Genomic DNA, 23,357 nt, shown 5'->3' with positions numbered 1-23,357 from the left:
AATGTGCTAGGCACATCACCAAATAATCAACACCTTTCACTTAAATTACTTCTCTAGGTCTTGACTTTACCTCTAGGTGGTAGGCGTTCTCATTTCTATTTTTAAAATGAAGCTGAGGTTCAGAAAGATTAAGTGACAGAAGAAGATTTGAATCTATAGCTGCCTGAATTCTAGGACTTCACCATGGTTACACGTGTATGCTAACACCACACAACAAAACCCTCATCAGCTTGTTTACTGAAGGAAAGACAACCCTGGCCGTTGAAATTGCATTTTATTCTATTAATTGCATTTTATATAACATTGTACATGAATGGGGGTACAGTTCACAGCTCTTCGGTAAACATCACCACCCCTACTGCTAAGGGCACCCACTGTCCTCCACCGGAGTCCATTGGGTTCCCTCCCCTTCTGGTAGTCTCAGTTCTGCAGTCACATATTTAGGGTTTGTGTTGATTTAGTTTTGCCTACCCCTTGTTTTGTTTTCTAATGCATAGATAAGTGAAATAATCCAGTATGTGTCTTTCTCCTGAATTATTTCACTTAACATAATCCCTTCAAATCCATCCATATTGTTACAAATAGCAGGGGCTGTACTTTTTATAGCCGAATAGTATTCCATTGTGTATACAGACTAATCTTTTTAACTTATTTGTGTCATTGTGCAGTTAAATAGTACTGCAGTGAGCATAGGAGTGTGTGTATCTCTTCAAGTGAGTGTTTTTGCATTCTTTGGGTAGATACCCGGGAGTGGAATTGCTGGATCATATGGTAGATCTATTTTTATTATTTTGAGCAACCTCCCTACTGTCTTCCACAGGGGCTGGACAGTCTGTATTCCCACCCACAGTGTAGGAGGGTCCCCTTTTTCCACACCCTCCCCAGCACACGTTTCTGTTTATAGGATGTGGGCCATGCTCACACTTGTGAGGTGGTATCTCATCGTGGTTTTGATTTGTGTTTCCCTGATGAGTACTGAACATGTTTTCATGTGCCTGTTGGCCGTCTGTGTCCTCTTTACAGAAGTCTGTAACTCTTCTGCCCATACTTGTTTTGGGTTGTTTGTTTCCTTATTGAATTGACTGAGTTACAGATCTAGGTGAGTTTCTAGGTCTTAGACATTCTGCACTCTGCCTGTAGAGAACCCACAAGATGGTTTTGCTTATTTTCATGCAGGTATATGGCCATTATTGATCCCTTGAAGCCCAGACTGTCTGCTACAGCCACCAAACTTGTCATCGCAAGCATCTGGGTCCTCGCTTTCCTGCTGGCCTTCCCTCAGTGTCTTTACTCCAAAACCAAAGTTATGCCAGGCCGGACACTCTGCTACGTGCAGTGGCCAGAAGGTCCCAAACAACATTTCACGTGAGTTAATTCTCTGTTGTGATTTTCAGTTCCATTTATTTGAATGCTCAAGGTCCTATCAACTGTAACGAGGCAAATGCAAGATATTTCCCTCACAGCCTCTCATGTACACTGTTATCAGTGAGGTAGCACGATTTCCACCTGGCATAGCTGCTGTACCATCCGCAGGGAGGTGGTGCGGGCACTGGAGACAGAGCAAAGCGCCCAAGAAGGCAAGACTGTTGGGGCTGGAAAAGCAGTGAGTGGAGGGACTCGGTCTCAGGTGGGGGCCGCTCTTCTAAGAAACCTTAATCTTAATTGGAAAGGAAATAAGGATGCTGCATGAGAGAAGTTAATATTTCATATTTTGGACCCACCTTAAGAGAAGCAAAGGGAAAAACATTGTGTAATTGGGTGAAATTTATTTTCCATTTTTAGCATTTAAATTGTTTCAATAAAATTCTTATCTTGTGACCTATTTTTCCATTTAAAAATAACAAATGTGAATGTAACAGTCATCTTGTATAGCAGCCATTTTATGTAGCTCAACTCTACCCACATTCCAGAAATTTGAAGAAAAATATTAAGCACTCAGATAAAACAGGCAGCAGTTACTACACTGAGGACTGTAGTCTGCCCATCACCTTGGTAAGTCTTAGTCATTTAAGGAAATCATAATAAAAAATAGTCTGTATGGACGAAGTCATTTCTGCTGACTTCATGTCGGGGCTCAGTCAGCAATCGGGAAACCAAAGGAAGCAGTGAGGCCCCCCCTGGCCAGAGCGCAACCACTGCAGAGTGTGTTGATGCTGCTTGGGCTGTGCGGTTGTGGCCGCCCTCCTCGACCTCCCTAGCATTGTCTTTATGCTTTTGATGGAAAGCTATACAAGCCTAAGATTCAGGTTGGTAAACTGCAGTATGCCTTTGGCGTGGCTAACACATCTCTGTGCTACTTCTTAGCAAATTCCAAATGCATCGACTGCAGAAATGCCCACAAATGTCTTTACCTGGTCTTCCAAATCACAGTAAATTAACTTGTGGCTCTAACATGGCTCGGAGCATCTACTGACCTTTTTCTTTTCACTTGGATGAAAAACAGCTTTTTTAAAACAGGTCAGACGTTGCAGGCACTCAACAGGCCTGCATGGGAGAAGGGTATCTGTCAGTTGTTGGGGGCACTTTGCCCTCTTTTCCTCTGATGACACCTCAGGTTAGCTCGGTACCGACTGAGCCGAGGACAGGCCTGCATTCGGAGCCGGGCTGGGGGTCACAAGCCATTGACAACAGAATGAGAATGTGAGAGTTTGTAAAATGAGGCCTGACAGAAGTGGAAGTAATTGGGCATTTTGGTGATGATTGAGAATAACTTACTTACCCCCGTTCTGTCCCCGTATGCCCTTCAGCCTGGTCTTCCTTCTTGCAGTTACCACATTATCGTCATCGTCCTGGTGTACTGCTTCCCCCTGCTTATCATGGGCGTCACCTACACCATCGTGGGAGTCACTCTCTGGGGCGGAGAAGTCCCAGGAGACACCTGTGACAAGTACCATGAGCAGCTCAAGGCGAAAAGAAAGGTACTATGCTGTGTAAACCCTTCCAGAGGTCCATGCAGGTGGTGGCCCCGCAGACGGGTCAAGCCTCGTGTCAACTAAGTAATATAATGTGACTGGCTGCTTTAGTCCTGCTTTCCTTTTTTGGTGCTCTTTCTAGCGACTTTTAATTTCACGTTTCTGTCTTCTGTGACCCGCTATCCACGCGCAATGTCATTACAGTCCCCTCCTGCTGCAGGCTTCAGCACCTCCCACAGCGTTTGCTCACCATACACCTGAAACTTCTAGAATTGCTCTCTAACAGGAATCCCAGTAGTTTGCATTTCTGCAGTTGTAACCATCTCCAGTAACCCTTGTCCTTTATGGGACGGGATGCCTCAGGAGTGATCAGTCACCTTCCGGAAACTGCTTTTATGCCAGGGGTGGGTCTCGTTCGTGTGTGTGGCAACTTTCCAGTATCCATCCGCTCCTTGCCCCTGCTCTCAGCTCATTACTGCATGGCTGTCATGGTTGTCTGATGAAGGAATGGAAGACTTGCATTACCACCTTTATAAATTATTGGTTGACATAGAAAACCTACTTCTGAGCAATGCACATTAAGCAAGAAAATATAAAAAAAAATTATGTTGCCAATTTACTAGGATTATTGTTCAGATTTTTTTTCTACCAGTTGGTGACTCTATGAATGAGATTTTTTTCTGTTTGTGGAATTAAAAGTAATCTTAGAATCATCTACTTCATCCTTGTTTTTCCAGTTCATGTGACTTAATGCGACTCAGAGAGGTTTTCTGAGGATTAAGATATACTGATTATATCTATTATTGTTCATTCCGTTTATGACTCGCTCATTACAACTATACCTAGTCTATGGCCACTACCCCTAAAAAAAAAGCCTCAGTAATTTTACCACCACTTGTCTGTTAGCACTTAGTGGTCAGTCAGGGTTTTAAATCAAATGTAGAAAAATGGATTCTGCTTTGATACTGATAAGCTTTTCCTCTGTTTTTTGACAAATGATGAGAGGCAAGATTGGCATTTGGCTAACATTTTATCATGGTCTTCAGTATTAGAAATACACATCATCTTTTCAACATAAATGTACTAGTAATAACAGCCAAACTATGCCTTAACTAAGGAAAAGAATGCTGGAACTAGAACCCGGCGCCGTGGTGCTCTTTCTCCTCTGGAATTGTTTTCTGCCATCTTGCTCTCACTGCGGGGTCTTGCTTGAGGGGTCTTCCCATCGGTGTCACTGCATTGGACAGCTGATATGACATCCTATGTGCCTCAGGATAATCTCTGACACTAGCAGCCCACTTAGTTTCCTGTCTCTTATTTCTTACTGGCTGAGGTATCAGCCAATTTCTTTGTAGAAATAGTGTTCGCTGTTCACTTCAGGCAAATGAAAGTAAGTCCAGTAATTGTAGATTATAGTTCTGTTTTCCTCATATGTGCAGTGTTTCTAGTGTGAAATGAAAATTAATATTTATTTTTGCATTGAGTCCAGAAAATAAAAAGCTAGAGGTATTGTTTGCCTTTGCCGCTACATAGCCAAGGAGAATAAGGCATACATATGTCCTTTTAATTACTCTTTTAATTTCAAAGTATAGCTGTCCATTCAGACTAAGAGCATGATCCTTCTGGAATATTTCAGAAAAGCGAGACATTTGAAAGTGCTAGTCCATGTCTCTGTTTCTGTTCTGGGCTGAAATAATCCAAATGACTTTCCTGCCACGAGTGCCCCTCATGACTTGCCATGGCCTCGGGCATCTTCCACAGTCACTCACTGGTGTGAGCATCAGTATCAAAGACCGGACCCTCACATTGTCCAAAGATTTCATGTTTCAAAATAGTTTGATCTTCTAATTTCCTTCAAATTAAAATACGGCTGATTTAGAGTGTCGTTATTTCTAGCAATCATGCTACGTTCATATTTAATGTGACCGTGTAGGTCAGAGATACATGAGAATAAATACAGACTTGAGTCTTAGTCACATGGCTACATTGGTCCTTGCAAGTGCTCAGAAGCTTAGCTTCCATGTCTCTTTCTCCCACAATGTTTAGGAGTTGGGTTCAATTTCAAGTCTTGTAGGGTGAAATTCTTTGAAGACAGGCAGCATGTAAAATGTTACCTGTCTGAGTTATCTATCCTATCCTAGCAGTCTCCAGATGTAAAAATCCTAACAAAATCTTATTAGCGGTTGATAACAGCACTGTGTGACTAGAACCACACACCGTGATAAAATCTGAACTAACACAAAACTTCCAGATAATTTAGAATTAACCCTTCCCACTTCAATCTTTATTTATGTCCTGGCTGAGTACTTAATAGTTTGAAAATAGTATCAATATTTCTAGCTAGCACCATGTTAAAAGACTACGAAAGTTAAGAAATAAGTTAATACTTTCTCATCATTAAAGTATTGGACTGGAAAACCAGTATTAAAATTCCGTGGCTCCACGGCAGCTCATTAAGCTCTAGGCAGCGGTCTGTAAATATGGTCTCTGTTACAAGCCATTTGTGTTAGGTAACCATAGCTGTAGATGTCTGTTGAAATCTGTGTACTGAAAAAACAGGGTCTCTTGAATGTAACAAAGTGGTTAAGGTCAGAATCCCTGTGCATTAAATGAGAATGTCTTCATATAGTGGCAAAATACAAATATCAATGCCCCATCATCCCCAGAGCCTGGGCCAAGCCTGTTGTATTTGAAAGCGGAGAGAGGAAGTAGAGGTGACTGGGTAATATCCTTGCCAAAGCTGTCTTACAGACAATGTGTCCCATTCAGTACATTGCTCTTACATTCAAATTGAAATAACAACTTCATAAACTTGGGGGAATGTTTTTCTGACATTATCCTGTTGGTGGAGATTTTGCATCAATGCTCAGATGCCAGTGTCAGAATAATTGCATATCTATAAAATGAAACTTGATCCTTCTCTGTTCTACTTATTGGTAGATACAGCCACAGATTGCAGCTGCTCATCAAAATGCTTAGTAAAGTACTATGTATGAAAATTAGTATTAAAACTCTGTTTAACAGATGACATTATACAACAAAAACTGGCATCTTCATGTTGTCATATACCCTATCTTGGGATAGAAAAGGTCAGATTTTAAATGCCTAGTGCTCAGCTCACAAACTGGCTTAAAACACATTTGCTGTGTAAAACATGGGTTGTAGAATGAGAGATCTGATCAGACCCTGAGATCTCATTGCTTGCTTGGTTTCAGTATCTGCACTGAAATGCAGCACAAGGGGTCATGAGTAGAGGGTGCTGATGTATCTCATACTGCAGATGTTCTAGTAATCAGATATGCTCTTTAATTTTTATTCTTAGTCTTGCCAGAATCCTGCTGTTTGTTTAGTGTCTCCAAGTAAGAAAAGCCCAGTTGGTGTCTCAGCCTTTGCCATCTTGCTAGGCTAGACTCCACCCGCAGCTGTCACCCCTGCACTTTGGAAACACAGATTTCTCTTTGTCATGGCCTCCTCTTAATGGAGGGCACTTTCTTGGAAATCCAAGTGAGAAAGAATGGATTGATAGCCTCTCCATAATAATTCTTAGCAGTGACAAAATATGTCACAGAATATATGTGTGAGTCTGCTGTTTTCTTGGAATAACTCTAGGATATAAATGGCCGAAGGCTAGTGATTAACAAGATGTGAAGGACAGGAATGTTGCTAATTAACAGGCAAATGAGTTGGACAGAAACATAGGGAATACTTATCTAGAAGAAAAAGAAATGGTGAGTAGATAGAGAATGAAAACAATGGGAATAGACTCCAAGTTCAGTTCATTCATCAAAGGTTATTTATTAAAAGTTCCTATTGACAAGGTTCATCTGAATTGAAGAAGAATATCTCTAGTTTTTTTGATGGCCTTTAAATTAGATAAAGAAAAAAAGCACCATTTGTGCATTGTATTAATAGGAGTTGAATGTGGACACTCAGGGCTGGTGACGAGACTGGCCTCCATCTGGACGAGGGTTCTGAGGGCGCCCCGCCCCCACCCCACGCCACCCCCAGTCTGAGTGGACTGGGGCTCTGGGTGGGTGGGAAGCAACATTTGCTTGTAAGCATTGTAGTGGCCCCACATTTTACGGTGAGCCTGAGTCTGCGAATAGCTGTCTCACAATAAGGGAATTTTTCTTGTTTTATAGAAAAAAGAAAATGACTCTCAAGGGTACAAAATTAATAACTGGCAGAAGTTGGACCTAAATCCTGACCACAAGTTTTTAGGATTGCATCGTTTCAGAAAACTGTAAGAGTTCAAAGAGTCAGATTTTGAAACAATACTTTGTGTCTGAAGTGTTGTGTCCACAAGATGCTTTTCTCCTGCAGAGACAGGACTGGTGGAAATTGCGTTCTTCCATTTAACAAATCAGGAAACTGAATGAAGCTCAGGAAGGTAATAATTGCCAAAACAGCTTTGTCGACTGGAAATGACTGCAGTGGTAAAGATGGTCTGTACAGTGTCCAGTGGGGTAACCATTAGCCTCCAAACACTTGAAGTACAGTCACTGCAACCAAGAGACGATAAGAGACGACGGAGCACGGTCCATCATTTCAGCGGTCGTTCTCATTTATTGGGATAATGTAGCTGAAATTGAAGAAATTTGGTGATGCCACCATTAAGTTTTCACAAAAGTTAAGATACATTTATCTTAAAATTAACATTTGTTTATAGAATTCTGGCATTGAAAAAAAATCTCCTTTATTCCTTTGTGATTTGGTAATCTTTTTTTAATTAAGGTAACATTGTTGTGACCACACCCAGCACCAAAACACCCACAGTCTATTGTGCTCCCTCCCCACTTTGTTCTGTCCCTCCTCCTCCCGCTCCCGTAGCCTCAGTGCAATAGTCAGCTTTCTAGGGCTTGTTGTCAGTTTCCCTTTGTCTGACTCTGTTTGGTTTCTCTGCGCTCCATCTGGCATTTCTTTCTCCTCTCTTATTTTGCTTATCATAATCCCTTCCAGCTCCATTCATGTTGCTGCAAATAGCATGAGTTTATCTTTTGTGGTGGCTGAGTAGTATTCCATTGTGTATGTGTCTTCAAGCAACTAGCATTTACTGTGCTTCTGGTGCACCTGACTCTTGATTTGGATGCTTTAAATAGACTAACCAAGTGCATTTGGGCACTTGCGTGTTTCTGTGGCCTGGCTATGTAAATACTGCTGCAGTGTACATAGGAGTGCATGTTTCCCTTTGATTTCGTGCTTTTGCATTCTTTAGACACCTAACAGTGGAATTGCTGGGTTATGTGTCAGGTCATTTTTAACCTTTAGGGAAACCTCCATACTGTTTTCTGTAGGAGTGAGCCAGTCTACATTCTCAAGGGTCCTTTTTTTCTCCACACCCTCACCAGCACTTACTGTTTTGGTCTTTTTGCTATGGGCCCACGTTAAGGTGTGAGACGGCGTCTCATTGTGGTTTTGATTTGCATTTCCCTGACGATAAACGATGAACATTTTTCGTGTGCCTGTTGGCCATCTGCATGTCGTCTTTGAAGTGCCTCCTTGTTAGCTCTTCTGACCACTTTATTTTTTCTTTTTGTTTCTCATTATGTGTCATGTACATTTCCACTATATTGTCTCACATTGTTGCTTATTTTTGCTAAGTTTCTTGAGACATAAGCAAAGACTTCCTCTGCAGGGAAAGAGCCATCCTGACTTCCCGATACCATACCTAATATACACACCCACCACGCACACAGATACACCACCCGCACACATGCATCTGCAGTGCTGATGGGAAAAACCACGAGCCGCGGAGTCACACCATTTTGTTTGATTCCTACTTAGTGACTGGTTTTCTGACTCTTTATCTTCTGCTCTATTTTCTCATTTATGATACTGAAGTAGTTCTTCAAATTTTTTGATGAGGATTGATGAAGATAATGTACACGTTCAAGGTAATGGCCATAAGAATGCAATTCCAATCTGCACTTTCTTCTATTCGTGAGACAAAGATAAACCTAATTTTCACCATCAAGGGAATAATGCTTGGCATGGCTGTGTACAAGCAACTAGCATTTACTGTGCTTCTGGTGCACCTGACTCTTGATTTGGATGCTTTAAATAGACTAACCAGTTGGATGCTGCCAGCCACTCGAGGAAGTCACTATCGTTATTTTCGTTTCTCAGATGAAGTAACAGTCATTAGGTGGCTAAGGAACTTGCCTTGGCTACTGGATGGTAGAGTGAGGATTTGAACCCAGAACATCTGATAGAGTACGTCTTTATTATTATTATCTTTGTGCTTTTACTCAAGCACTGGGGTTAGAAGGAAAGATTGAGTCAGATAAGGTAACCCTTTACTTATTTTTCTATTGGCTTAACTACCAGTAATGCAAGTGAATTATATTATTGTATTTATTGATATAGTCTAAATTAAAAGGCTTTTTAGCTTAAACCAGGCAAAATAGGTAATATTTTTTTAAAAAGTCATTTTCCACTATCAACTTTAAATTCTTTACAGCACTATCCATGAACTTAAAACTTAATTTGTGAACATAATTCCTCAGTAAGCAGGAGCTACAAGCAAATACCGAAGTGAGGGGACATCGATTTTATTTTCACCCACCACCATCCATCAGACCACCTCCACACTGCTCCTACTCCACCCTCACCTCCCCCTCTGGTAACCTCAGTGTGGTCAAGGTGTGCAGTTTATTTCATTTGGTGCTTTCACCTGCTCTGTTTCCTTATATTGCCCATGGGGGTAGAACATGTGCACTATTTCTCTTTCTTCTTCTAACTGAATTTGCCGCACTTAATTCCCTTGAGTTCCTTTCATTTTGCTGGACCTCGAAGGATTTCACCTTTAATTATAGAGGAGTATTCTGCTTTGTAGATGTACCCCATCTTTTTGTCCAGTCATCTGTCAGTGGGCATGTAGGGTGTCTTCTAATCTTAGCCATTGTCCATATGCCACTGTAGACATTTGGGAGCACATAGCTCTTTGAGTTGATGATTTTATACTCAGAAGTGGGCTTCTTGGATCGTACTGGCAGTTCCTGTGTAGTTTTTGTGAGGACGCTCCATGCTGTCCATTTCCAAGATCGTCACATCTGTCTACATTCCCATCAAGATTGCTATAAAGGTTTCTTTTACTTCACACCATCGCCAAAACTTGCTGTTCTCTTTGATGTGACCCAGTCTCACGGATACGAACTGATCTCATTTTTGTTTTGCTTTGCTTTCCTCTAAGTGACGAGACTTTTTTCATGTGCCTATCAGCCACCTGTCTTCTCTAGAGAAGTGTCTACTCAGATTCTCGGCCCATTTTTTAATCAGATTGCTTCTTTAGAGTATTGAGTTCTTTGTGTAGTTTGGACATTAACCCTTTGTCGTACACAACAAAGTGTGTACTCAAGAACACACTTTGTTCTTCACTTCATTAGACTGTCTTTTTATTCGGTTATTTTCTTTCACTGTAGAGTTTTTAATTTGATGAAAAGCTTATTTTTGCTTTCATTACCCTTGCCATTGAGTTTGAGTGACCACAGATGCCTTTAACACCGTTAGCATGGAACACATCACCTGTATTTCCTTCTTTTATGTATTTTATAATTTGGAGTCTTACATCCGGGTCTTTAATCCACTTTGAATTTATTTTTGTATGGATTTAGTGTGAGATCCACTTTCAGCCTTCTGCATGTGGCCGTCTAGTTTCCGAACACCATCTGTTGAAGAGATTTTCTTGGCTCCTTTGTATGATCATAGCTCCTTTGTCATAGATGGTGCACTGATAGATAAATCTCACTGATACATATACACTGATGTATATAAGTGCTATAAATATATTTATATATAAAAAGACACACACATACACATATATGGGGGTTTACTTCTGGGCTCTTGATTCTATTCCATAGATCCATGGATGTATTTTTCTTCCATTATCATACTGATATAATTCCTGATGCTTTATACCATAGCTTGAAGTTGGATCATATGCCTACATTTGTCATTGTTTTCAAGGTTGCATCAGGGACTCCGGGTTCTTGTGGTTTGGTCTATGTTAGTGCACATTTTCCGTATACAATGTCAGTTACTGATCAATAATGTAACAAGTCAGGTCAATATATAGTATTCTTGTTTTTAGTTTAGATGAGTTTTTTTAACAATCTAAATCTCCATTGAATAAATTGTCACGTGAAACAATATACAATCCCCTTAACAAATTCTCCTTAGTTAATGTAGCACTGAAAGAATATTACTGGTTTTGCTGTAACTAAAAAAATCCCATAGCCATTCCACTTCCATTACCAAGTATCAGTAGATAACAAATACTGTTGCTTATATTTAGAGGAAATCTAGATTTGTAAAGCCAAAGTAGTGTAACATTTTGTGTGGATCAGAAAGAGGAAGCATTTGGGAGGGAAGGGAGATAGAGCACAGGAAGAAAGGACTAGATTTTGATCCCAAACAAACGAGTTGGAGGCTGTGTGTTTAGCAGGAGGAGTGTGAGGCCTGGTATTGCATCATCTTGTTTGAATCACCACTTTTCTCTCTTATTTGTAAAATGAGAAAATGGAGCTAGTATATCTAGATTCTTTGAACTAGAAGCATCCTTCAGCTACCCTTGGATGACTATTCCCTGTGCAGGGAGTTTGCAGCTGTCTGCACGGAAGCGTCCATGGGGCGCCTGCATATGCTCTCGCGGGTGCTACCCTTAGCTTGCTGGCCTTGCCACATCCACGTTGTCACAGATGGTTTTCTTGTCCTTAACATAAAATCAGAATGAAATGTAATGCTTTCTTGCAGCAAAGTAAAGTCCTGCTTTTATTCTTGGTGCAGTTGTCCTGTCAGCAAGTGTTTGTTTAGAAAAGGCAAATAGTTAATACCAGGCTCACCTTAGTCACATGCCCTTTTCTTAGTAGATGTATGCATTACATTGCTGTTCATTTTTGGACGGAATTGGCTGTCTCCCCTCAGGTGTTGTCGTCGTTCTCCCCCCACCACCCGTGATCCATCCCCACCATTCCTTGTGTTCTTCCTGCCCATTTTGAGCCCCTCCATCTTCCTCCTCTGCTGTAGGCCTTATGTCTATGGTCTGCCTGCAAGATTAGTCTTTTCCCTGACCCTCTGTTGGGCTTCTCTACAGTCCACATGCCAGTGAGACCACTGCTCATTTTCTTTTCCTTCTGACTTAATGCACATAGCAAAATCCCTTCCAGCTCATCCATACTGCCACAAAAAGGCATGAGTTCATTGTTTTTGCCTTGCTGAGTAGCATTCCACTGTGTACATATGCCACAGTTTCCTGAGCCATTCATGGACTGCATGGAGGTTGTTTTCATATCTTTGCTATTGTAAACAGTGCTGCAGTAAACAGAGTGCAGGTGTCCTTTCTAATTAGTTTTTGTGTCCTTTGGGTAGCTCCCTAGGAGTGGAATTCCTGGGTCATATGGTAACTGCATGTTAGTGTTCTGAGGAACCTCCCCATAGCTTTCCATGGTGGCTGGACCAGTTTTCACTGCCACCAGCACTGTAAGAGGCTACTTTTTCTCCACATCTTTGCCAGCATTTGTTGTTGCCAGTTTTTGGTAGGACCACCTCATACCAGTGAGAATAGCCATCTCATTGTGGTTCTGATTTGCGTTTTCTTTGGACAGGTGTCTCTAGCTCTTCTGCCTATGTTTTGACTAGGGTGGTGGTTCTGTTCAATTGTGTGAGCTCTTTGTAGCTCTTTGATACTACCCCTGACCAGTTGTATGGAGTGCAAATATTTTTTCCTATTCCATGGGAGAAAAGAAAACGGAAAAAGTGCAATTTGCAGAGCATGGGGAAAGCACTGACACGGTGAGGCCAGCAGTGACGTGAGCTCATGCCGTGGCTCTTCGTCACTGACGGACTGTCCATCTGCTCAGCATGGTCACTCGGATGGTAGGTGACGGGCCCCAGGGACGCTCTGCCTGCACACTACTCCCTTGCACGCTGTGTTTCTCAAGCTGTCTTAGGCCCCTCAGCTGCCAGCTGTCATCTAGTCGCCAGCACGCACAGGCAGAACAGGTGCCATCCAAAAGTGGTGTGTTCATGACGCCGAGATGGCTCACAGGCCATTTGTCAGACTCTCTGGTCTATTCTAGTCTGAATGGGTGAGTCTCAAAATTATTTTGTGTAGTGTATATTCTAAACATGTCACGATTTCGTAATTCCCAAATGATGTATGAATAAACTTCATAGGCTGATGGATGAGAACGATGAACGGATGACCTCGTAGACTATTTTCATTTTATAAACAGATCCAAGCTACTCAGTGTCCAGTCAATTTGGCACAAGGGAACAGATTTTACTTCACTGGGAGGCGCAGAAAATACCCTCCCCTCCAGCCTCCTGGCAGAAATGGCGTGGCCATTCAGTATCTGTTCCTCCCACGGCCGGCTCTGCACCTCCCGCTGTGTGTTAGGGATGATACGGTGCTGGGGCAGGAAGGGAGTGACGCGATCCTCTCTGCCCTTGTGGAAGGTAGGCCCTACCGAGGGGGTAGAGACAGGCATGGTGTGTCGGCTAGGGCTTCCCCGGACATTAGCCTTCAAAAATGTGAAAAAGCAGGAAATGATCCCTCCTTTGCAGTTATAAGAGCTGATGTATAAGCTGTCGGTCTCCACTGCTCATCTGCAAAGTCACAGTGAACGGCTGTGCACGCCAGCGTGGACATCATCGCTGTGCAGAGCACCTTTCCCAGTTAGCAGATTAAGGGGAGAAACAAGTCCTTGCTCAGGTGGCTGCCTGGTAAAGCTGGCGTCAGAACAGACACTCACGCATCCGGCCGTGTCGGGGGTAGCGTGTGCTGGGCAAGCAGTGTGTCTTTGGCACCTCGGCCGCCTCGCCCTCCAGGCCAGACCTCCGCCCTCCCGTCTCCCCAGCACCGGGGCTCTTGTGGACACGTCTGAGCAGGTGGAGAGTGTGTGTGTGCGTGCGTGTGTTGGGCGAGGGTGGCGTCCATAGGGGCGCAGCCTAGACAACGTGTGCACCACCTTCTGGAGGGCCGGCCCCACTCCCCATGTCCGGGTGTGTGTCACTGTATGGTAGGAAAATGGGACCCTCAGCCACCTACCAGAAGCAGCACCTTTAATGTCCCCCCGCCCCATTCACCAGCCATGACCTTCCCCTCTGTCCAGGTGGTGAAGATGATGATCGTGGTCGTGGCCACGTTCGCCGTGTGCTGGCTGCCCTATCACATCTACTTCATCGTCACCGCCATCTACCAGCAGCTCAACAGGTGGAAGCACATCCAGCAGGTGTACCTGGGCAGCTTCTGGCTGGCCATGAGCTCGAGCATGTACAACCCCATCATCTACTGCTGCCTCAACAAAAGGTAGGACCCGGACGCCATCCGCGTCGCTCCTGCTCGGCGGGAAGCACGGGGCGGGCTCCACGGCGCACACCTGCACAGAGGAGACAGGCACAGAGTCCTTGATGCCGCCCTCCCCCACGACAAGGCCGTCCTCAAAACGGCGTTCTCACAGGCTCGTCGGGGCAGGGCTTCTGCGGGCAGATTCCTGCCACACCCTGCACAGCCGCGTCTACCAGAACGGTGAGAGAGGGAGAGAGACACACGGAAAACCAGTGAGAGAAAGAAAGGAGGAGACAGATGAGCGAGAGATGGCAGAGGGACAGACGTAGAAAGACGGGGGCAGAGAGGAGTCAGAGACAGAGGGAGCGAGAGCCACAGAGCAGGCTGAGAAAGCACGTTGGAGACAAACACATGGACACAAGGGAGAGAGAACAAAACCAGAAAAAGAATAGAGCGACAGACAGGAGAGAGAGAAAGGCGGAGACAGAAACACACCAAGAAACACCGCCTGAGAGACAGAGGCAGACTGGCAGTAGACGGGCACACACGGGGAGAGAAAGGAGACAGACACACAGAGGCCAAGACACACAGACCAGGACAGAGATGGTCAAAGAAGAGGGAGACAGACTCCGGCTCAGAGACAGAGGCAGACGGGAGGGCACGCATGGGGAGACAGACCGTGCAGAGGCACGGCGTCAGACACGGGGGAGCGAGGGGGAGATGGAACATGACAGCGACTGACACGGAGCTAGGGGGAGACACAGTCAGAGACCGACACAGCCAAACCGAGAAAGATACAGCGAGATGGACCAGAAAGAAAGACGGACTCTGACAGACATCGAGACAGATGGAGAGACAGAGCAGAGACAGAGGAGAGACTGACGAGAGAGAGAGGAGAGACAGTCTCTCATCAGTCTCTCCCGTGTCTCTCCTCTGTCCTATCTCTCTCCTGTGTCTCTCCTCTCATCTGTCTCTCCTCTGCCTCAGTCTCCTCTTTCTCTCCTGTCTCTCCCCAGTGTCCTCCGTCTCTCCTCTGTCGCCTCAGTCTCTCCCCAGTCTCCTCTGTCATTCTCCTGTCTCACCTCTCTATCCTCTCTCTCTCCTCCGTCTCTCGTCAGTCTCTCCTGTGTCTCTCCTCTCTCTCTTCTCTCTCTCTCCTCTTTCTCTTCTCTCTCCTCTGTCTCTCCTCTCTCTCCTCTGTGTCTCCTCTCTCTCTCCAAGGAGACTGAGGAGAGACAGAGAGAGACAGAAGACAGAGGAGAGACAGAGGAGAGAGACATAGGAGAGAGAGGAGAGACAGAGGACAGAGAGGGGAGAGACAAAGGAGAGAGAGGAGAGACAGAGAAGAGACACAGGAGAAACAGAGGAGACTGAGCAGAGACAGGCGAGACAGAGGAGAGAGAGTGAGAGAAACAGACACAGAAGATACACAGAGACAGGCGTGTGAGGGATAGAGCAGAGACACAGGACAGACTAGAGACGGGAGAGACAGAGACCGACAGGAAGAGAAGACAAAGCGGGGGAGAGAGAAAGAGACAGACAGGAGAAACAGGACAGAGACAACGAGGACAGAGAGAAGAGAGAGACAGAGAGCACAGGGAGACACCAGGAGAGAGACAGAGGAGAGAGAGAGGAGAGACACAGGAGAGAGAGGAAAGAGAGAGGAGAGACACAGGAGAGACTGACGAGAGACTGTCTCTCCTCCGTCTCTCGTCACTCTCCTGTGTCTCTCCTCTCTCTCTTCTCTCTCTCCTCCTTCTCCTCTCTCTCCTCTGTCTCTCTTCTCTCTGTCTCTCCTCTCGCTCCTCTGTCTCTCCTCTCTCTTCCGCGGAGACTGAGGAGAGACACAGGAAAGACAGAGGACTCAGAGAAGAGAGAGAGAGGAGAGAGAGGAGAGACTGACGACTGTCTCTCCTCTCTCTCCTCTGTCTCTCGTCAGTCTCTCCTGTGATTCTCCTGTGTCTCTCCTCTCTCTCTCCTCTCTCTCCTCCGAGGAGACGGAGAGACACAGGAGAGGCACAGGAGACAGAGGAGAGAGAGAAGAGAAAAACGAGAGAGGGGAGAGACAGAAGAGAGAGACACAGAGGAGACGAGGAGAGACACATGAGACAGAGGAGAGGGCACAGAGGGGAGAGAGAGGAGAGACAGTAGAGACAAGGAAAGACTGACAAGAGACTGTCTCTCCTCTCTCCTGTCTCTCTCCCCTCTTGCTCCTCTCTCTCTTTGTCTCTCTCCTGAGGAGACTGAGGAGAGACACAGGATACAGAGGAGAGACACAGGAGAGATACAGGAGAGATACTGAGAGACAGAGGAGGGACACAGGAGAGACAGGACAGAGGAGAGACTGAGGAAAGAGGAGAGACATGAGAGACAGAGAGGAGACAAAAGAGAGAGAGGAGAAAAGGAGAGACAGAGGAGAGCCACGAGAGAAAGAGGAGAGAGAGGAGAGACACAGGAGAGACTTACGAGAGACTGTCTCTCCTCTCTCTCCTCTGTCTCTCCTTCTCTCCTCTCTCCTCCAAGGAGACTGAGGAGAGACACAGGAGAGAGAGGAGATAAAACAGAGGAAAGACAGAGACAGAGGAGAGTAGGAGCGACAGAAGAGGCTGAGTAGAGACAGAGAGAGACACATGAGACAGAGGAGAGAGACAGAGGAGGCACAGAGGGGAGAGAGGAGAGACACAGAAGAGACAGAGGAGAGACAAGAGTAGAGACACAGGAGAGACTGTCAAGAGACTGTCTCTCCTCTCCTCCGGGGAGACTGAGGAGATACACAGGAGAGACAGGCAGGAGAGACGAGAGACAGAGGAGAGACAGAGGAGAGAGGGAGAAAAAGAGAGAGGAAGGACTTGAGAGAGACACAGGAGAGACTGGCAAGAGATAAAAGAGAGAGAGAGAGAGAGAGGGGAGAGTGACGAGAGACTGTCTCTCCTCACCTCCGTCTCTCATCAGTCTCTCCTGTGTCTCTCCTCTCTTTTCTGTGTCTCCTCTGTCTCTCCTGTCTCTCCTCCGGGGAGACTGATGAGAGATAGAGGAGAGAGAGGAGGGACAGAGGAGAATGAGGACAGACAAAAGAGACGGAGGAGAGAGAGAGGAGACACAGTGGAGACAGAGGAGAGACTGACGAGAGACTGTCTCTCCTGCGTCTATCCTCTCTCCTCCGAGGAGAGACATAGGAGAGACACCGGAGAGAGAGGAGTGACAGAGGATAGAGAGAGGAGAGACCCGGGAGAGACAGACAAGAGACTGTCTCTCTCCTCTGTCTCTCCTCTTGCTCCTCTCTCTCCTCCAAGGAGACCGAGGAGAGACAGGGAAGAGAGAGGAGACAAAGGAGAGAGAGGAGAGACACAGGAGAGACCTAAGAGAGACACAGGGGAGGCAGAGGGGAGACTGAGAAGACACAGAGGAGAGAGAGGAGAGACACAGGAGAGAGAGAGGAGAGGAGAGAGAGGAGAGAGATTGGAGAGACTGTCTCTCCTCCGTCTCTCTTCAGTCTCTCTCCTCCCAGGAGACTGAGGACAGACACAGGAGAAACTGAGGAGAGACAGAGGAGAGAGAGGAGAGACAGGTAGAGAGAGGGAGAGTGAGGAGAGACAGAGGAGAGAGAGAGAGAGGAGAGACAGGAGAGACACAGTAGAGACAGAGAAGACTGAGGAGAGGAGAGAGAGAGGAGAGAGGGGAGAGGAGAGAGACAGGAGAGACTGACGAGAGATAGAGGAGAGACTAAGGAGAGACACAGGACAGACAGAAGAGAGAGGACAGAGGGAGAGAGAGAGAGAGAGAGAGAGAGAGACACAGGAGAGACAGGACAGAGAGGAGAGACACAGGAGAGACAGGACAGAGAGGAGAGAGACAGAGGAGAGGGAGGGGGGAGAGAGAGCGAGAGACACACACAGTGGACTTGGGAGGGAGGCAGGGAGAGAAATCGATGAGAGAGAGAGGCAGAGACAAAGAGTGGGAGACCAGAGAGAGGATAGAGGAATGGAGCCTACAATGTAATGTGGTTGGAGACAACAGTGGGGAAAAGAGACAGAAGAGAGACAGAGATAAAGGGAGAGACGTTGAGAGACAGAAACAGACAATGGAGACGGAGACATGCAGAGACCGCAGAGGCATCAGAGACCGTGATGGGGAGAGGCCAAGACCAGCTGACAGGGAATGGATAGACGTGGGGAGAGAAAGAGGGTCAGACTGGAGGCGCGGAGAGAGAGGTAGCAGATGGAGATGCACAGACCAAGACATGCGGGAGCAAGAGGAGACCGACAAGGTCAGCTGCTGAGAGACAGAGTCAGGGAGAAATGGACAGACAGACAGAGATGAAGAAAGAGATGCAGACATCAGACACAGAGGCGGAGGCAGATGGAGAGAGAAACTGACACAGACAGACATAGGGAGGGAGAGGCAGTGTCTGAGAGACAGACATTAGTCAGAACAGAGATGCAGAGAGACACAGTGGGATCGAGACAGTCAGAGACTGAGAAATGCAGTGAGAGACATAGACAAGGAGAGATCCAGAGAGATGGAGACAAAAATAAAAGGACAGACAGGAGGACATGGAGCGAGACAGAGGCTGAGAGAGAAACCAAGAAAGAGGTAGAGAGAGACATTGAGACAGGAAAGAGGAAGAGACGTGGCTGGACACATTAGAGGCAGAGAGGCTGAGGCAGAAACCATCACAGACACTGGAGACAGACCTAAGAGACACAGATGCAGAAGGCGGGAGAATGACATGGGGTTAGACAAACATTGGGAGGGACACAACAGTCAGAAGCTGAGGGACAGAGACAGCCAGAGACAAAGAAGAAAACACAATATGGAGAGACAGAGACGACTACAGGGAGATGGACAGACGTGGGGAGGGAGAGAGACCATCAGAGGCAGAGACTCAGCAGACAGAGACAGAGAGATGGGTACATGGAGAGAGATGAAGAGACAGTTTCCTACAGACCTGGGCAGGGGGATGGAGAGAGAGAGAGAGAGAGAACTGAGGCCAAGAGACAGACCAAGAGATGCGGGTGGATGGGCAGAGAGACAGACACAGAGAGGAGACAGACAGACGGGAACAGACCCACAGAAGGAGTAAAGGGTGACCGAGAGGGTCAGATGCTGAGACACAGGAGGAGAGGACAGAGAGACACAGACGAATAAAGGGATGCCAGAGAGACAGAGGCAGACGGGGACAGAAACGAGAGAGCCGCAAGCAGAGACAGGCGGAGAAATGTACGCGGAGAGGGAGACTGATGAGGACTTAGACCAACCGCGGGAGAGGCTGAGACAGAACTTGGCCAACAGAGAGCCAGAATGAGACGGAGTAGTCAGAACAGAGATGTGGAGGGACACAGTGGGGTAGAGAGGGAGTAGGGGAGAATAATGGAGTCGATACAGACCGGCAGAGACGAAGAGATGCAGTGAGAGACAGGCAAGGAGAGATCCAGAGGCAGAGACCAACAGTAGGATTAACAGAGCAACAAAGACAGGTGGAGACAGAGAGACACAGAGACACGTGGACACAGAGGCTGAGAGACAAACCAAGAGCGAGCTCCGGAGAAACATGGAGACCGGAGATACAGGACAGAGGGACAGGGACAGAGACATGGCTGCAGACAACAGATGACGAGAGAGAGGTTGAGAGAGAGACAAAGAAGCAACACAAAGAGATGGAGAGAGACAGAGCAGCTGACAGGTAGATGGACAGCCATGGGGGAGAGCGCAGACGGTCAGAGGCAGAACAGGACAGAAGGAGATGCGGAGAGACACAGTGGGGTCGAGAGGGAGACAGGGAGTGAAATGGAGGCCACAGCCAGAGACTGAGAGATGCAGCAAGAGAGACACAGAGATAGATTGAGACAGAGGCTGAGAGACCACCAAGAGCTACCGCGAGACATGGAGCCCAGTGAAAAAGGAGAGAGAGAGACAGAAACATGGCTGGAGACAACAGATGAAGAGAAACTGAGGAGACACACAGAGGGAGAGAGGCTCAGACACTGGAGACAGGTGGACAGAGATATGAGGGACAGAGGGCGAGAGGAAGAAGCAAACAAAGCAAGGGGGAGAGAGAGAGGGAGACTGACAAACAGGGAGAGGAGACACAGTCAGAGGCTGAGAGACAAAGATTGGCGGAATGAGACAGTAGTCAGAACAGAGAGACACAGTGCAGTACAGGAGGAGACGGGGAGAAACTGAGGCGACAGAGACACAGACAAAAGAAAACACACAGGCTGAGACACCCAAGAGCTCCAGAGAGACAGGGACAACAAATGAAAGGACTGACGGCAGAGACAGAGATGGAGAGAGGCTGAGACATACAGAGATGGGGAAGACGAGACAAAAAGCAGCAACACAAAGAGGGAGGGAGAGAGAAGGGCTGACTGGGTGACAGACTGACATGGCGGGAGAGAGCAGATGGTAAGGGGAGGCGGAGAGACAGTAGGGTAGAGAGGAAGACTGCGAGAGAAATGAGGCGACAGACTGAGAGAGGCACAGAGATAAGCAGAGATCTAGAGACACAGATCGACAGATGGAGACAGACACAGAGACAAAAGGAAACAGATCAACCCAGAGACCGAGACACAAACCAAGAAAGAGCTAAGAGAGACCAGGGGACAGGGACAGAGACGTGGCTAGAGACAACAGACCAAGTAGACGGGAGAGAGCCAGGCCAAGACAGCAGCAGACACGGAGACAGGAGGAGACACATCGACTGACAGAGATGGAGGGAGAGAAATGAAAAACACGGCGAGAGAGAGAGAGAGAGAAAGAGCTAGGGGAGCCAGTGACAGAGATACTGCATGAGATCTGCTAGAGCGATGGAGGACACAGGGACACACAGGCAAAAAGACACAAAACAGACTACGGAAGAGAGACGTTCACACAGAGAGGTTCCGAGACACACCAAGACAGCGCGCTGCCGACACAGGCCGGAGCGAGAGGCGGAAGAGACAAAGACTTCGGTACAGAGGTACCTGACACAGGTAGACAGACCTGGGGAGAGGGAGGAGACAAGTTGAGAGGAGACACCCAGGGAGTCCCATGGAGACGCAGACAAGAAGGACAGACTGACGGATCTAGACAGTCAGTGGGAGAGATGGAATCGGAGGAAAAAGGAGAGGCACGGAGATAAAGCGCCAAGGATCCATACGGAGCGAGAGCGAGGAGACCGAGTCCACCTGTCAAGACAGAGACAGAGGTCGCCGGGGAGAGACAGATGCGGCCACGAGGACATTGATAGAGGGGACAGGGTTCAAGAGAGGCAGGGACGGTCCGACAGACTCAGTTACTCAGAGTCGAAGACCGGCGCTGAGAGACGGAGTCGGAGACAGAGAGATGAACGCACACAGGGAAGACAGACACACAAGGACAGATGTAGCGAGAAAGACGCCAGAGAGGCTGAGAGAGATGGACAGACAGCAGGTGGGCGAAGAGTGGCAGAGAAAGACAGTGTAGACGTGAAGCTCCCAGAGGGGAGGCGGGAGAGGGGCTTGAAGGGAGCGCCCCAGTGCAGGCGCACACACCCCACCTGACTGTCCCGTGGCTTCTTGTCCTCCTCAGGTTCCGAGCTGGCTTCAAGAGAGCCTTCCGCTGGTGCCCTTTCATCGAGGTCTCCAGCTACGACGAGCTGGAGCTCAGGGCCGCCCGGTTCCGCCCCACGCGCCAGAGCAGCCTGTGCACCGTGAGCAGGATGGAGGCCGTGACCGTGGTGCTGGACCCCAGCGACCCAGATGGCGCCAGATCCACTCGGAAGAAGAGGGCGACCCCCAGGGACCCCATCTGCAGTGGCTGCTCTCGCAGAAACTCCAAATCTGCTTGCACCCCCTCGAGTCTCATCAAGTCCCCCTACACGTCTGTGCATGACTTTTCCTGAGCCGCGCCCGGCAGGCCCCCCGGACGGTTGTCTAGCGGCCCTAAACTTCCAGGTGCAGCCCAGTGAAAACACAGCTGGCGATACCTGCAAGGTGTTCATTTCTCCCACCCAGAAGTGAATACGCATCTGGGACAGTAAAATGACAGTGACGTGGTTCTTTGAAAGGTGTAAATTATTTTCAGAAACGCTGATGAATGAAAAGTAAATACAAAGATCAGTGAGTCATTTCCTCAGTAATAGAGTAACTCAAAAGGAGGGGAGAAAACTTATGGCCTGAATGTTATTTTGTAAACTGAAAACTTACATTTAACAAATGTTCTGTGTAAAATGGCATCGAAAAAAAAACGAGTCCCATCGAGTGTGTACACACGTCATTCTCTGATCGTTGGAGAAAGCGACTTCACAACTGGGAAGTTACTTTCTGACCATTCCATAGTTTAAGAACATCACGCGAATACAGACTTAGGACCTTAGGAGACCAAATTCCTACAGTCCTGTTGTTTCAGACATTTACATCCCTGTGATAGGCGCAGCATAAAACAGTAGAAAAGCCTTGTACTTAAAAGGGGAGAATCCCATTTGTCTCAGAAACTGTTTAGTTTTTGCCAAAACTGCTGAAGACTGATTCCCAGTGGGGAAGGCTGACGGGAGCGCCTGCCAGACATGTCCCCCCTGGGGAAGGTGAGGTGCGTTGGGTGCACCCTCCCCCTAGCCCCGCCGACAAAGGAGTAAGAACAGGACGTAGAAGACGACATTATGCCAGGCCTGAGGGGAAGAGCCAGGCGTGACCAGGCAGCGTGGCGGGGGCACAGCAGGCCTCGCAGCAGGCGAGCTCGCGCTACGTCCCTGCAGGACTGTCCTCCCGCTGCTCGTTCCTGGGGCCAGGCACGCAAGACTCCCTAGAGGGCTTCAGGATTTAGATCCGCACAGAAAGTAGTACTTCTTGTCAGAGAAATTTAAAAGAATCAAAAGGCCTCGCTTTAAGTAGCCCTGTCTTAAGAGAAATAAAAATTTTCGTCTTTTTACACCTAGAAGACGTGTTTTGAAATGACCGGTACGGGGGTAAAAAGCAAACCTGCCCGTTGGGGAGTCCGCCTGACAGCAGCTGCTGCTTCCAGCGCTGCCGCTCGGGCGGCCGTGCTCGGCGCCGGCCGCTGACAAGGATGCACGCGCTCTGTGCACTTGCGAGCGAGGGGAGGCGGGCTGAGCCGGGCCGGCGTGAGCATGGCGGCTGCGGGCGGGGTGGCCAATGCATGCAGTGGGGCCCCCGAGGGGGTGGTGGGGGAGTGGGGGGGGT

The 23,357-nt window shown here is 47.3% G+C and overlaps 1 protein-coding gene across 1 annotated transcript; it reads left to right on the top strand.

The window, feature by feature from the left end:
- Positions 1-1,179: 1,179 nt before the first annotated feature.
- Positions 1,180-23,166, top strand: TACR3 (tachykinin receptor 3). The gene is made up of 4 exons (XM_037509610.2): positions 1,180-1,365; positions 2,768-2,918; positions 14,024-14,220; positions 21,748-23,166. The coding sequence occupies exons 1-4, from the start codon at positions 1,181-1,183 to the stop codon at positions 22,058-22,060; spliced, it is 846 nt and encodes a 281-aa protein (XP_037365507.1). The 5' UTR covers position 1,180; the 3' UTR covers positions 22,061-23,166.
- The last annotated feature ends 191 nt before the right edge of the window (positions 23,167-23,357 follow it).

The sequence above is a fragment of the Talpa occidentalis genome, unplaced genomic scaffold (assembly GCF_014898055.3).
Source record: "Talpa occidentalis isolate TD23 unplaced genomic scaffold, MPIMG_talOcc4v2.1 talOcc4.13, whole genome shotgun sequence".
NCBI classification, from domain to species: domain Eukaryota; kingdom Metazoa; phylum Chordata; class Mammalia; order Eulipotyphla; family Talpidae; genus Talpa; species Talpa occidentalis.
This window is presented reverse-complemented; position numbering and strand designations above follow the sequence as displayed.

Bases quoted from the DNA above. Each gene is read 5' to 3' on its own strand.
- TACR3 (XM_037509610.2), top strand. From the start codon at position 1,181: ATGGCCATTATTGATCCCTTGAAGCCCAGACTGTCTGCTACAGCCACC. The intron at 1,366-2,767 runs GTGAGTTAATTC...TCCTTCTTGCAG, and splicing joins GGTCCCAAACAACATTTCAC to TTACCACATTATCGTCATCG. The intron at 14,221-21,747 runs GTAGGACCCGGA...TGTCCTCCTCAG, and splicing joins TACTGCTGCCTCAACAAAAG to GTTCCGAGCTGGCTTCAAGA.